The sequence below is a fragment of the Chiloscyllium plagiosum genome, chromosome 9, assembly GCF_004010195.1.
Source record: "Chiloscyllium plagiosum isolate BGI_BamShark_2017 chromosome 9, ASM401019v2, whole genome shotgun sequence".
NCBI classification, from domain to species: domain Eukaryota; kingdom Metazoa; phylum Chordata; class Chondrichthyes; order Orectolobiformes; family Hemiscylliidae; genus Chiloscyllium; species Chiloscyllium plagiosum.
In genome coordinates, this window is record NC_057718.1 from 3329633 (window position 1) to 3343544 (window position 13912).

General features: G+C 45.5%; 2 protein-coding genes across 2 annotated transcripts in view; both read right to left on the reverse strand.

Moving 5' to 3' along the window:
* The window catches only part of LOC122552558 (immunoglobulin superfamily member 3-like), a 34172-nt gene extending 23860 nt beyond the window's left edge, over positions 1-10312 (reverse strand). The window contains exon 1 of the mRNA XM_043695262.1: positions 10095-10312. Coding sequence (XP_043551197.1) covers positions 10095-10146 — 52 coding nt within the window. The 5' untranslated portion in view covers positions 10147-10312. The remainder of the gene's footprint in view (positions 1-10094) is intronic.
* LOC122552552 (immunoglobulin superfamily member 2-like) overlaps positions 1-13912 on the reverse strand; it is a 1022215-nt gene that overhangs the window by 646649 nt on the left and 361654 nt on the right. The gene's annotated exons all lie outside the window — the stretch shown is intronic.

Here is a 13912-nt window from a genome sequence, read left to right on the forward strand (position 1 = left end):
GGGGGATGTCAGGGGTAGGTTTTTTACCCAGAGAGTGGTGGGGGCATGGAATGCGCTGCCTGTGGTAGTGGTAGAGTCAGAATCTTTGGTGACCTTTAAGCGGCAATTGGATAGGTACATGGATGGGTGCTTAAGCTAGGACAAATGTTCGGCACAACATCGTGGCCGAAGGGCCTGTTCTGTGCTGGATTGTTCTATATTCTATGCACAAAGGTGAGTTGTCGAGGAGGGTTTGTCTAATGCGTTACTATGGTTGGGAGTCAGAAACAAGAAAGGAGCAGTCACTTTATTAGGAATTTTCTACAGCAACTGAGACATGGAGGAGCAGGTTGAGAAGTAGGTACAGAAGTAACAGGGATATTGTCATTGGTAACTTTAAATTCTCTAATATTGATTGGAACCTTGTTAGTTCAAATAGATTGGATGGAACAGTTTTTGCCAGGTGTGTCCAGGAAGGGTTCCCTGACACAATATGCAGATAGGCTGACGAGAAGAGGGGCCATATTCGATTTGGTGCGTGGTAACGAACCATGCCAAGTTTCAGATCTCTCAGTGGGAGAGCGTTTCAGTGATAGTGAACACAACTCCATGACCTTTACTATGGTCATGGAGAGAGATAAATGCACATGGTATGGGAAAGCACTGAACTAGGGGAAGGAGGAAATTACAATGCTATCAGACAGGATCTGGTGCACCTAAATTGGGAACAGATATTCTCATGGAAATGCATGGCAGCAGTGTGGATGTTGTCCAAAAGTAATTGCTGTGAGTTCTGGTCAGGTTTGTCCCACTGAGGCAAGGAAGGGATATGAGGGTGAAACAACCTTGGGTGACGTTGGATGTAAAACATCTAGTCAAGACGAAGAAGGAAACTTACTTAAAGTTGAGGAGGCAAGGATCAGGTAGGTCTTTACAGGGTTACAAGGTAACCAAAAAGGAACTGAAGAATGGCCTTAGGAGAGCTAGAAGTGGACATGCAAATCTCCAATGGATCGGATTAAGGAAAACCCTAAGGTGTTCCAGACTTTTGTGAGGCACAAAAGGATGGCCAGTGTGAGGGTAGGGCCAATTAGGGATAGTGGAGGGAACTCGCACCTGGAGTCAGAGGAGGTAGCATAGGTCCTCAATGAAAACTTTACTTCAGTATTCACTACTGCGAGACCAAAACATTTCTGAGGATAGCATGAAACAGACTGATAAGCTGGGAAAGGTTGATGTTAGGAAGGGGGATATGCTGAAAATTTTCAGCTACATTAAGGTTAGATACATTCCCTGGGCAAGACAGGATAAACCCTAGGTTACTATTGGAAGCGAGGGAAGAGATTGCTGTGCCTTTGGCAATAATCTTTTGCATCCTCACTATTCACTGGAGTAGATGATTAGAGGATGGCAAATGTTATTCCCTTGTTCAAGAAAGGGAATCGGGATGATGCTGGGAATTACAAGTCAGTTAGTCTTACGGCTTTAGTGGTGAGAGTGTCAGAGAGGATTCTGAGAGACAGGAGTTATGATTATTTTAAGTAGCATAGTTTGATCAGAGATCGTCAGTATGGCTTTGTGAAGGGCAGGTCTTGTCTCACAAACCTTACTGAATTCAATAAGCAAGTGACAAAACACGTTGATGAAGTTGGAGCCGTAGATGTGGTGTACGTGGATTTTTAGCAGGCCATTTGATAAGTTTCCACATGGGAGGTTCATTCAGAATATAAGGAGGCATGGGATACAGGGAAATCTGGCTACCTGGATCCAGAACTGGTTTGCCCACAGAAGACAGATGGTGCTGGTAGATGGAAAGTGTTCACTCGAGAACTTGGTGAGCAGTGGTGTTCAACAAAGATCAGTTCTGGGATCTCTGCTCTTTGTAAGTTTTATAAAGGACTTGGATGAGGAAATGGAAGGATGGGTTAATAGGTTTACTCATGACACGAAGGTTAGTGAAGTGATGAATAGTGTGGAGTGCTGTTGTCGGTTGTAATGGGACATGATGCAGAACTGGACTGATAAGTGGCAGATGGAGTTCAACCTGGAAAAGTATGAAGTGGTTTGTTTTGGAAGGTTGAATTTGAATGCAGATTATAGAGTAAAAGGCAGGATTCTTGGCAGCATGGAAGAACAGAGGGATCTTGGGGTCTATATTCATAGATCCGTCAAAATTGCCACCCAAGTTGATTGGGTGTTTAAGAAGATGTATGATGTGTTGGCTTTTATGAGCAGGGGGATTAAGTTTAAGAGCTGCAAGGTTATGGTGCAGCTCAATGGATTCCTGGTTAGACCATACTTGGAATATTGTGTTCAGTTCTGATCATCTCATTATAGGAAAGATATGGAAGCTTAAGACAGGGTGCACAGGAGATTTACCAGGATGCTGCTTGAACTGGAGAATGCTGTAGGTAGGTACTAAGGAAGGATATGTAGTTGTGGTAGCGGGTAGGCAGGAGCTAAGGAAGGACACATGTTTGTGGTAGCGAGTAGGCAGGAGCTAAGGAAGGACATGTGGTTGTGGTAGTGAGTAGGCAGGTGCTAAGGAAGGACATGTGGTTGTGGTAGTGAGTAGGCAGGAGCTAAGGAAGGACATGTGGTTGTGGTAGTGAGTAGGCAGGTGCTAAGGAAGGACATGTGGTTGTGGTAGCGAGTAGGCAGGAGCTAAGGAAGGACATGTGGTTGTGGTAGCGAGTAGGCAGGAGCTAACGTGGCCGAAGGGCCTGTTCTGTGCTGGATTGTTCTATATTCTATGCACAAAGGTGAGTTGTCGAGGAGGGTTTGTCTAATGCGTTACTATGGTTGGGAGTCAGAAACAAGAAAGGAGCAGTCACTTTATTAGGAATTTTCTACAGCAACTGAGACATGGAGGAGCAGGTTGAGAAGTAGGTACAGAAGTAACAGGGATATTGTCATTGGTAACTTTAAATTCTCTAATATTGATTGGAACCTTGTTAGTTCAAATAGATTGGATGGAACAGTTTTTGCCAGGTGTGTCCAGGAAGGGTTCCCTGACACAATATGCAGATAGGCTGACGAGAAGAGGGGCCATATTCGATTTGGTGCGTGGTAACGAACCATGCCAAGTTTCAGATCTCTCAGTGGGAGAGCGTTTCAGTGATAGTGAACACAACTCCATGACCTTTACTATGGTCATGGAGAGAGATAAATGCACATGGTATGGGAAAGCACTGAACTAGGGGAAGGAGGAAATTACAATGCTATCAGACAGGATCTGGTGCACCTAAATTGGGAACAGATATTCTCATGGAAATGCATGGCAGCAGTGTGGATGTTGTCCAAAAGTAATTGCTGTGAGTTCTGGTCAGGTTTGTCCCACTGAGGCAAGGAAGGGATATGAGGGTGAAACAACCTTGGGTGACGTTGGATGTAAAACATCTAGTCAAGACGAAGAAGGAAACTTACTTAAAGTTGAGGAGGCAAGGATCAGGTTGGTCTTTACAGGGTTACAAGGTAACCAAAAAGGAACTGAAGAATGGCCTTAGGAGAGCTAGAAGTGGACATGCAAATCTCCAATGGATCGGATTAAGGAAAACCCTAAGGTGTTCCAGACTTTTGTGAGGCACAAAAGGATGGCCAGAGTGAGGGTAGGGCCAATTAGGGATAGTGGAGGGAACTCGCACCTGGAGTCAGAGGAGGTAGCATAGGTCCTCAATGAAAACTTTACTTCAGCACCCTTACCCCCAACCGTATCCCCCCTCACATTTATCTCTCAGCCCACTTAGTCCACTGCCTGACCAGATGTGCTTTTCCAGCACCACACTCTTCCACTCCGATCTTCAGCATCTGCAGTCCTCACTTTCTCCCTGTATCTGTTGTTGCCCTGTTGTAACCATTCAATGAATGTGAAGAAACAAAGGACAGAATAAAAGACAGCTTCAGGATTCAAACAGTGAGAGTGAGAACAGGAACCGATTCAAAAGCAGCAGACGAACTGTTTCTTGTCATGGAAGATGAAATTGTGAAATTAGAAGCTGAACTGAAATGTAAAGGAGCAGACAGACCCAAACTAACAGGAAATAGATGATGCAGCATTTCCAATAGATTCAGAAATCTGGAGCTCAGAAACAGTTAAAACAACAGCAAGGGCAGCACTTCACAGAAAGGTGAATGTACAATGGGAACATCTATTGTCTCATCCATGTCCCTAAATTCCAAGAGAAGAATTCATCATTTGGACTCTAACCCACCTCAGTGATTCTTTGATAAAACAACTAACTGCAGATACTGGAGATCTGAAATGCAAACAGAAATTGCTGGAGAAACTCTGTAGGTCTGGCAACATCTGTGGGAAGAAAGCAGAGTTGACATTTTGAGTCTGACGACTCTTCATCAGAACCCCAGTGTTTTCTGATTTTGCTCCAGTGATTCTTGGACTGTCCTTCAAACACTGTCACTCAAATCAATGACTTGGTCATTTATTTGCTTTTAAGGAGTTCGAGAGATGCAAAGTTCGAAAGACTGAGTTCCAGAGAGATGTGTTCAGAACAATGAAGATACAAAAATATATTTTTCTAATCTGCGAACTCAGAAGCACAAGAGACAATCTTTATTCCACTTTACATTTATTTGCAGGTTGAGACATTAGAAGCATACACCTCCTACCTCCACTACACTACTGTTTTGTCCCAGAAGTGGTGGGAAACTTGCTGATGGGAAACATTAGTTCATGTCCATGAGCCACAACCAATCCATCATAAAGAATAATGATGGAGTGACAGTAAATCAGGAATGATCAAGAAAGATCCATTCAATCAGCAGAGAGATCAATCAGGGTAGTGCTGCAGGATGAATGATGATGGGGGTGGGGATGGTGGGTGAGCAATGATGTGGTGGAGTGGGGATGATAGGTGAGTGATGGTGGGAGTGGGGTTGATGGGTAGTTGATGATGGTGTGGGAGTAGGGTTGATGGGTGAACAGGATTGACACACAGTACAACTTGGCCGTTCCATAACACCACAGTAAGCCTGAGCTGCTGCAATTATCCTGCAATTATCAGGTTCCTGCAAGCTGTGTGGGCAAGAGTGCAGTCTGCAGGGAGAATGAGCAAACTGACCATGATACCTTGGGACAGGGAGTGATTCAAGTGTGAATAGGAAATAGCAATGTCATTGTGGGAGGGGGGGACAGTATAATGTGGGAGCATAAATTCTGCTCACTACAGACATGGGCATTGTTCCCAAACACTGTGCTGTTTTCCCAGTGCCAGGGGAAAGGATATCTCCTCAGGGCTGGAGAAGAACCTGAAGAGGGAGGAGAAAGAATCAATCATGATTGTCCATGTTAGGACCAATGACACTTGGAGCACAAGAAAGAAAGCTTCACTGAAAGACTTTCAACATTTCAGAGCTTAGTGATAAAAGTGAATCTCCAAGGGAAGAATTTCAAAGTCATGGGCAAACTGGCACAGGGTAAATACAGTCAAGCATCTCAATACGTGGTTTAGAGTCTGGTCTGGATGGAATGGGTTTTGGGTTGTGGGGCACTAGCACCAGTCCTGGGGTAAAAAGGAACTGTTCTTCAGGGACAGGCTTCACTTGAAGTATGCTGAGACCAGTATTCTGGTGAATCAAATAACTCGGACTCTCGAAAAGGCTTTAAACTAATTAGAAGGTGGCTGGGTTCAGGAGAAAGGGGCTGGAGTCTGACAAAGCAAAAAGAGCCAGCAGCTATTTGGCTCACAATCCCCAAAGTGGAACAGGAACAAACAGAGGATACAAACACAGAAAAACAGCAGTGAATAGGGTTACCAGGGGAAATATTGTTAATAACTCTTTACTTGAATGCACAAATTATTCAGAATAAAATAACTGAAATAATGGCCCAATTATAGATTAGTGTTGAGTTTTTAAGAAGACTCACATTAGGTATAAAAAGTTCACTCTGTTTCTCCCTCTACAGATATTGCCAAACCTGCTGAGTTCTTCCAGTATTCTCCATGTTTGCTTCAGGTTTCCATCATTTGCAGTATTTGGCCTTTAGTCAAACAGCAAGCAGTGAATGTAACATCAAGGGATTTTTCAATCAGTACTTGATAAAGTCTCACACATTAGGCTATTAAGAAGAGTGCATGGTATTGACAGGAGTCTATGAGTATGGATAGAAGATTGGCTAACTAATAGAAGACAGCAGTGAGGATAAGGGGGCATTTTGAGGATGACAACCTGCAGCTGTTGGAGTGTCACAGCGATCAGTGCTGGGGCCAGAATTATTTACCATATTTATTGATGTCTTGGACAAGGAATGTGAATGTACTGTCACCAAATTTGTGGATAACACAACAATAGGTGGGATGGTAAGTAATGACAAAGAGGCTGCACTGGGATATTGAAACAGAGTATAATGTGAAGAAATGTGAGTCCATACACTTGTCTGGAAGAACAGAGGTGTTGAATATTATTGAAATATGAAAAACTGCAGAGAACTATAGATTAGAGGGATTTAGGAGGCCTCATCCATGAATCACAAAAAACTAACATCCCAGTTCTGTTGGTCAGAGGGAAGACAAATGGAGAGTGTCATTTATTTCAAAGGAAATGGAGAATAAACTTCGGAATGTTTTACCAACACTGTACAAACCCCTCGTCAGACCACAACTGAAATACTGTGAAACAGTTCTTGTTCCTTATCTGAGGAAAGGTGTCTTGGTATTGGAGGATGTCTGGAGAAGGATCACTAGGCTGGTAGTCGGCATGGAGGGACTATCGCTCCAATCCCTCTGCTCCAATCCCGACCTCACCATCAGGCCAGCAGATAAAGGGGCGCAGTGGTGGTCTGGCGCACTAACCTCTACATGGCTGAGGTCAGATGCCAACTCGAGGACATCTCTTCCTACCGCCCCCCTCGACCATGACCCCACCCCCCATCACCAAACCAACATCTCCCAGACTATACAGAACCTCACCACCTCAGATCTCACACCCACAGCTTCTAACCTCATAGTCTGGGAACCCCGCACTGCCCGAATCTAACTCCTTCCCAAGATCCACAAGCCTGACCACTCTGGCCAACCCATTGTCTCAGCATGCTCCTGCCCCACTGAACTCATTTCTACCTACCTCAACACTGTCCTATCCCCCCTAGTCCAGGAACTCCCCACATACGTTCGAGACACCACCCACGCCCTCCAACTCCTCCAAGACCTCTGTTTCCCCGGACCCCAACGCCTCATCTTCACCATGGATATCCAATCCCTCTACACCTTCATCCGCCATGACCAGGGTCTCCAAGCCCTCCATTTCTTCCTCTCCCGATGTCCCCAACAGTGCCCTTTCACCGACACTCTCATTCATTTGGCTGAACTGATCCTCACCCTTAACAATTTCTCCTTCGAATTCTCCCACTTCCTCCAGACCAAAGGGGTAGCCATGGGCACCCATATGGGCCCCAGCTATGCCTGTCTCTTTGTTGGCTACGTAGAACAGTCCATCTTCCGTACTTACACCGGCACCAATCCCCACCTCTTCCTTCGCTATATTGATGACTGCATTGGCGCCACCTCTTGCTCCCGCGAGAAGGTTGAGCAATTCATCAACTTCACCAACACATTCCACCCTGACCTTAAATTTACCTGGACCATCTCTGACACCTCCCTCCCCTTCCTGGATCTCTCCATCTCCATTAATGATGACCGACTTGACACCGACATTTTTTACAAACCCACTGACTCCCATAGCTACCTGGATTACACCTCTTCCCACAGTACCTCTTGCAAAAATGCCGTCACGTATTCCCAATTCCTCCGCCTCTGCCGTATCTGTTCTCAGGAGGACCAGTTCCACCACAGAACACACGAGATGACCTCTTTCTTTAGAAACCGCAATTTCCCCTCCCATGTGGTTAAAGATGGCCTCAAATGCATCTCGTCCATGTCCAGCACCTCCACCCTGAGACCCCACCCCTCCAACCGTAACAAGGAGAGAACGCCCCTGGTGCTCACCTTCCACCATACCAACCTTCGCATGAGCCAAATCATCCACCAACCTTTCTGCCACCAAATGGACCCCACCACCAGGAATATATTTCCCACCCACCCCTTTCCACCTTCCGCAAAAACCGTTCCCTCCGTGACTACCTGGTCAGGTCCACGACCCCGTAAAACCCACCCTCCTGTCCTGGCACCTTCCCCTGCCACCGCAGGAATTGCAAAACCTGCGCCCACAACTCCTTCCTCACCTCCATCCAAGGCCCTAAAGGAGCCTTCCACATCCATCAAAGTTTTACCTGCACATCCACCAATATCATTTATTGTATCAGTTGCTCCCGATGTGGTTTCCTCTACATTGGGGAGGCTGGACACCTCCTAGCAGAGCGCTTTAGGGAACATCTCTGGGATGCCCACACCAATCAGCCACATCGCCCTATGGCCCAACATTTCAACTCCCCCTCCCACTCTGCTGAGGGCATGGAGGTCCTGGGCCTCCCTCACCGCCGCTCCCTCACCACCCGATGCCTAGAGGAAGAACGCCTCATCTTCCGCCTTGGAACACTTCAACCCCAGGGCATCAATGTGGACATCAACAGTTTCCTCATTTCACCTTCCCCCTCCTCACCCCAATTCCAAACTTCCAGCTCAGCACTGTCCCCATGACTTGTCCTACCTTCCTAACTTCTTTTCCACCTATCCACTCCACCCTCCTCCCTGACCTATTACCTTCATCCCCTCCCCCACTCACCTATTGTACTCTATGCTACTTTCTCCCCACCACCACCCTGCTCCATTTATCTCTCCACCCTTCAGGCTCTCTGCCTGTATTCCTGATGAAGGGCTTTTGCCCGAAACGTCGATTTTACCGCTCCTCGGATGCTGCCTGAACTGCTGTGCTTTTCCAACACCACTAATCTAGAATCTGGTTTCCAGCATTTCCAGTCATTGTTTTTCCCCTTTTCTGTTTCCTGGGCTCAGTTTGCAGCTGGTGTTCAGAAAAGGCAACCCTGATCTCAGCCAAACTGTCAAAACCACATTTTGTGTTGGTGTTCCATCTCTTTGCTCTGTAGATGGTGTAATCCCCAGCTTGTTCCAAATTATTGTCTGTCAGCTGAACAGCTGGGAGATGGTGTGACCACAGAGGGATACTCTACACTCTCAGTGAGCGTGAGAGTGTAGCTTGGTTCAGCTGGTCTCTCTCTCACAAGTAGGGCAGGAAGCTGTGACTGTCAAAACTATTTCTGGAGCTTGGCTCAAAGCTGACATTCTGGTGGACGTGGCGGATGTCACAGAGCAGCTTCTGATGAGCTACAGTGGGTGGCTGAGGCTGGTATAAAACAGATGAGTGTGGCACCATGGCAGCAGATCACCTGGCAGGAGGGGCTACACACAGCAGCAACGGAGAGAAGATTGCACTCTGTCCTTGTTTCCATCAGATGTTGTGCAGAGTGTTCAGGTGTCCAACTCATAGATTTAAAGATCTCAGAGTGACAATGTGCTCACAATGAGCACAAAGAACAGGGGATACTCTCCGTCTCCTGATCATCAACATCCTTCATTCAACTAACATCATCACACAGAACATGAGCTGGCATTCAGCACATTCATCTTTGGAAATGCTCCCAGTTTGGAACAGACCCAGGATTCATGCGGTCACAAACACTGAACTTCAAACTGGTTCATAGTTTGTCATGTCCTGGAGGTGTTTTAATGGTACAAATCCAATGTTATTGATTTCAGAGAATTATTGTGAGTGTCAGCATGGGCCCAATGGTGAAACTCATCCTGAGTCACAAATCTGTACATTCAACAACTTTATAAAAACAAGAGTTTGTCTTTCAAATCCACCCCAACAAGACCCAGTGAACACACAGACTAATCCGATCCACTCGAAGCACGCATAATGTGCAGCCTGTTCCTCAATCCCATTCCCACAGTTACTGAATGACAGAAAAGGATGGGAGGAACACTTTGTTTCCTAGTCTGTGTTCCCAACCTGTGGAGCTCTGTTCAGCTGCACCAAACAATCCCCAGACAGTGATAAATTTTCCTTGTGACACTTCCCTCCAGTTCTCAATGTTCAAACTTACACAATTCACACAAACTCCATAGCAGCACCACAGAAAGGTTTTTACAACACTAAACTTCTCCAAAGTAAGCACTTACCCAAAATAATGCAGACAGACAGGATCACAGCAAATAGAGTTCCACTGATCATCTCAACTCTGTTTCTCCACACTGTTTATTGGATGTCCAGGTGATACATCGAAACACAAAGTGTCTGAGCCAAGTACAGCTTCTTTAATCTCTCGTTTCTCAGGAGGTAAAGAATTTAAAGTGTCAGTAAAGGAGAAGCATTGACAATAAACCAATGGCTGCTCTCTTCTGCGGGAGGATAAGACTGGCTGGATTTTCTTGTGACTCAGTGAGTTTTATTTCAGCAGTGATACTAATTACTTATTCAGTGCAAGTTCCTCATACTTAGTCACTGAAACATTGAGAATTTACACATTTGCTGCAACTTGTGAGTGGTCAAAACCTTTATGGGAAAAACATTGGATTGGTCTTTATTGTGGAAGATGCTTCAAACATTCCAATAAAAGTAAAGGATATTGGGCAGGGAGTAAGTTCCATCACCGTCACTGAAGCAGTTGTGTCAGACAAACTAATGGGGCTAAAGGCAGGTCAGTCCCTGGCCCTGATGGGCTTCCATCCTCGGATTCTAAAAGAGGGAGCTACAGAGATTGTGGATGCATTGGTTCTAATTTCCCAAAAAGCATTGGATTCTGGATTTGGAGAGGCCGGTGTTGGACTGGGGTGTACAAAGTTCAAAATCACACAACACCAGGTTATAGTCCAACAGGTTTAATTGGAAGCACACTAGCTTTCATCAGGTGATTGTGGAGGACACAATTTGAAGGCACAGAATTTATAGCAAAAATTTACAGTGTGATGTAACTGAAATTATACATTGAAAAATACCTTGATTATCTGTTGAGTCTTTCATCTATTAGAATACCGTGATAGTTTCACTTCTTTCATGTGTAAATCACAAACCTATTTGTAAAAGTTGCATTCTCGGGTTAGCTGTAACAATTGGTGTTAGCTAGACAATATGTTTAAGGTATTAGCTCCCTGTGTTCTCTGTCTATGCCATGATGTTTAGATTGATTCTAATCGAAAAAGTGAGATAACAGAGTTTTACATGAATTCATGCAGTTTTTGAGCTCAGAGTTTTACATGAATTCATGCTGTTTTTGAGCAAAGTACATTGTAACTCTGCAAGTACAAATTCACCCCACAAAATATATGTGTGCATGTGGGTCTTTGTGTCTGTCTGTGTGTGTATGTCTGCCTGGGTTGGGGGTTGTGATTGTGAGAGAGAGTGTATATGTGTGTGCAGTGAGTGTGGAGCGTCTTAAGTCTGTGAGGGGGTGCATGTGTGAGTGTGGCAGTGTGTGTGCATGTCTGGGGTGTGGTGTTGTGAGTGTCTGTGAGAGAGAGTGTATATGTATGTACATGAGTGTAGAGTGGTCTAAGTCTCTGAGAGGATGCCTGTGTGAGTGTGGGAGTGTGTGTGTCTCTAAGGGTGTGTGTGAATGTCTGTGTGCGTGTCTGTGTATATGTGTGTCCGTGTATATGTGCGTGCATAGGAATGCCTGTGTGCATGTGTGTGTGTGTAGGAGTATCTGTGTGTGTGTATAGTGCAATGGTGGTCACCTGTAATGTGACATGAACCCAAGGTCCCGGTAGAGGCCCTCCCTATGGGTACCGAATTTAGCTATCAGCCTCTGCTCGACCACTTTTCACTGCTGCCTGTCCCGAAGTCTTCCTTGGAGGATGGTTACCCGAAGGTCCGAGGTCGAATTTCCTAGATAGCTGAAGTATTCCCCAACTGGGAGGGAACACTCCTGTCTGTTGATTGTTGGGCAGTGCCCATTCATCCGTTGTTGTAGCCTTTGCTCGGTTTCGACAATGTACCATGCCACAGGGCATCCTTGCCTGCAACGTATAAGATAGACAACGTTGGCTGAGTCACATGAGTACCTGCCATGTACATGGTGGGAGGTGTCCTCACATGTAATGGTGGTGTCCATGTCCACACTCTGACATGTCTTGCAGGGCCTACCATGACACGGGTTGTACGGAGTTGTCCTGAAAGCTGGGCAGCTTGCTACGAACAATGATTTGTTTGAGGTTTGGCAGTTGTTTAAAGGCAAGTAGTGCAGGTGTTGGAAGGTCTTGGCGAGGTGCTCAGCCTCATTGATAATGTGTTGCAGGTCATGGAAAAGTACTCAGGGATGCCCTCACAAGAATGGGGTACATGCTCAACTCATCGACTGCCAGTTCCGACGTGCCACAACAAGGAACCATAGTGACCTCCTCAGGAGACAGACACGTGCTGCAACCAACAGGGTACCCTTCGTTGTTCGGAATTCCCAGGAGCTGAAAAACTACGCTAGGTGCATACTTATCAAGGACATGCAGTAGCTATTCCTTGAACAAGTTCCACATTTCAATTGTGCCCATCCCCTGCAGTGTCCTTCCCCATCCTATGCATCCTAAATCTTGCCTAATTACATCATAATTGCAATTCATCCAGCTATGACTCTTGCAGTAAATACCTGTCCCTTTCCATCGCTAATGTAAGCCTAACTGAATTGTGGTCACTATCACCAAAGAAACAAAGATAAAGGATCATTCCGAAAGGAGTAGAACATTCAGTCCATCAATTCAGTCATGACTGATCATTTTCCTCCGTGCCACTTTCCTTTATTGTCTCCATATATCCTAATAACTTGGTCTCTAGAAATCTTTCAGTTCCTGTCTTAAACATAATGTCTGAGGTCACACATTAGGGAATAGGGAATTCTTCGAGATAGGGAATTCTTCAGATTCCCCACTTTCTAGGTGAAGAAATTCCTCCTCATATCAGTCTCAATTGGATGACTCCTTTTGCTGTGATAATGTCCCATGGATCTTGACTCACCAGTCAAGGGAATCATTGCCACCAACATCCACATTGTCATGCCCTTGAAGCACATTGAAAGTTTCAATCTAATCACTTCTGATTTTTCAAACTGAGAGGATACAGGCCAGTTTCCTCACTCTCTCCCATCCAACAAACCCACCATCCCAGCGATTACTCTGCTGACCCTCCATACAACTCCCTCGATTGTAAGTTTGTGCTTCCTTACATTCAGGGACAAATGGACCATAATCCAGGCGTGATCTCCGCAATACTTTGTCCAGCTGCAGCAAGACTTCCTCAACTCCCTTGAGCTGAAGACTAACATTTGCCTTTCTTCGTGACTGCTGCTGGCTCATGCCGACTTTCCATCCGACATGAACAGAGAAACCCAAGTTTGTTTGGACACCAATAATTCCCAAACTTTTACTTTTCTAAAAAAAAATTCTGCCTTTCTATTTCCTTTGGTAAAGTAGCTATCTTCACATGTTTTCACATTATATTTCATCTGCCTTGACCTTTCCCATTCACTGAGTCTGGCCACTTGATGCCCCCTTCCATCTTCCTCACAGCTTCCAATCTTACCTACTTTTTATACCATCAGAAGGTTTGCAGCCAATCCAATTGTGCCCCACTTCCAAACCATTTCTCGAGCTGTTGAACACTATTGGGCCTTCCACTGAGGCAGGGCGCCACACGGAACAGTCTGTCTTCATGTAAGACATGCTTTTACTCCTACTCTTTGCTTTCGGTCACTTTTCTTTTTTTTAATTCATTTGTAGGACTTGGGCATTGCTGGCTGGGCCACCATTGATAGCCCATCCCTATTTACCCTTGAGAAAGTGGTAGTGAGCTACCTTCTTGAATATCTGCAGTCCACTTGCTGTGAGTTGACCCACAATCCCGGTAGGGACGGAATTCCTGGATTTTGCCCCAACGACTGTGAAGGAATGGTGATATATTTCCACGTCAGGGTGGTGAGTGGCATGGAGTGGAAGTTGCAGGTGGTGGCATT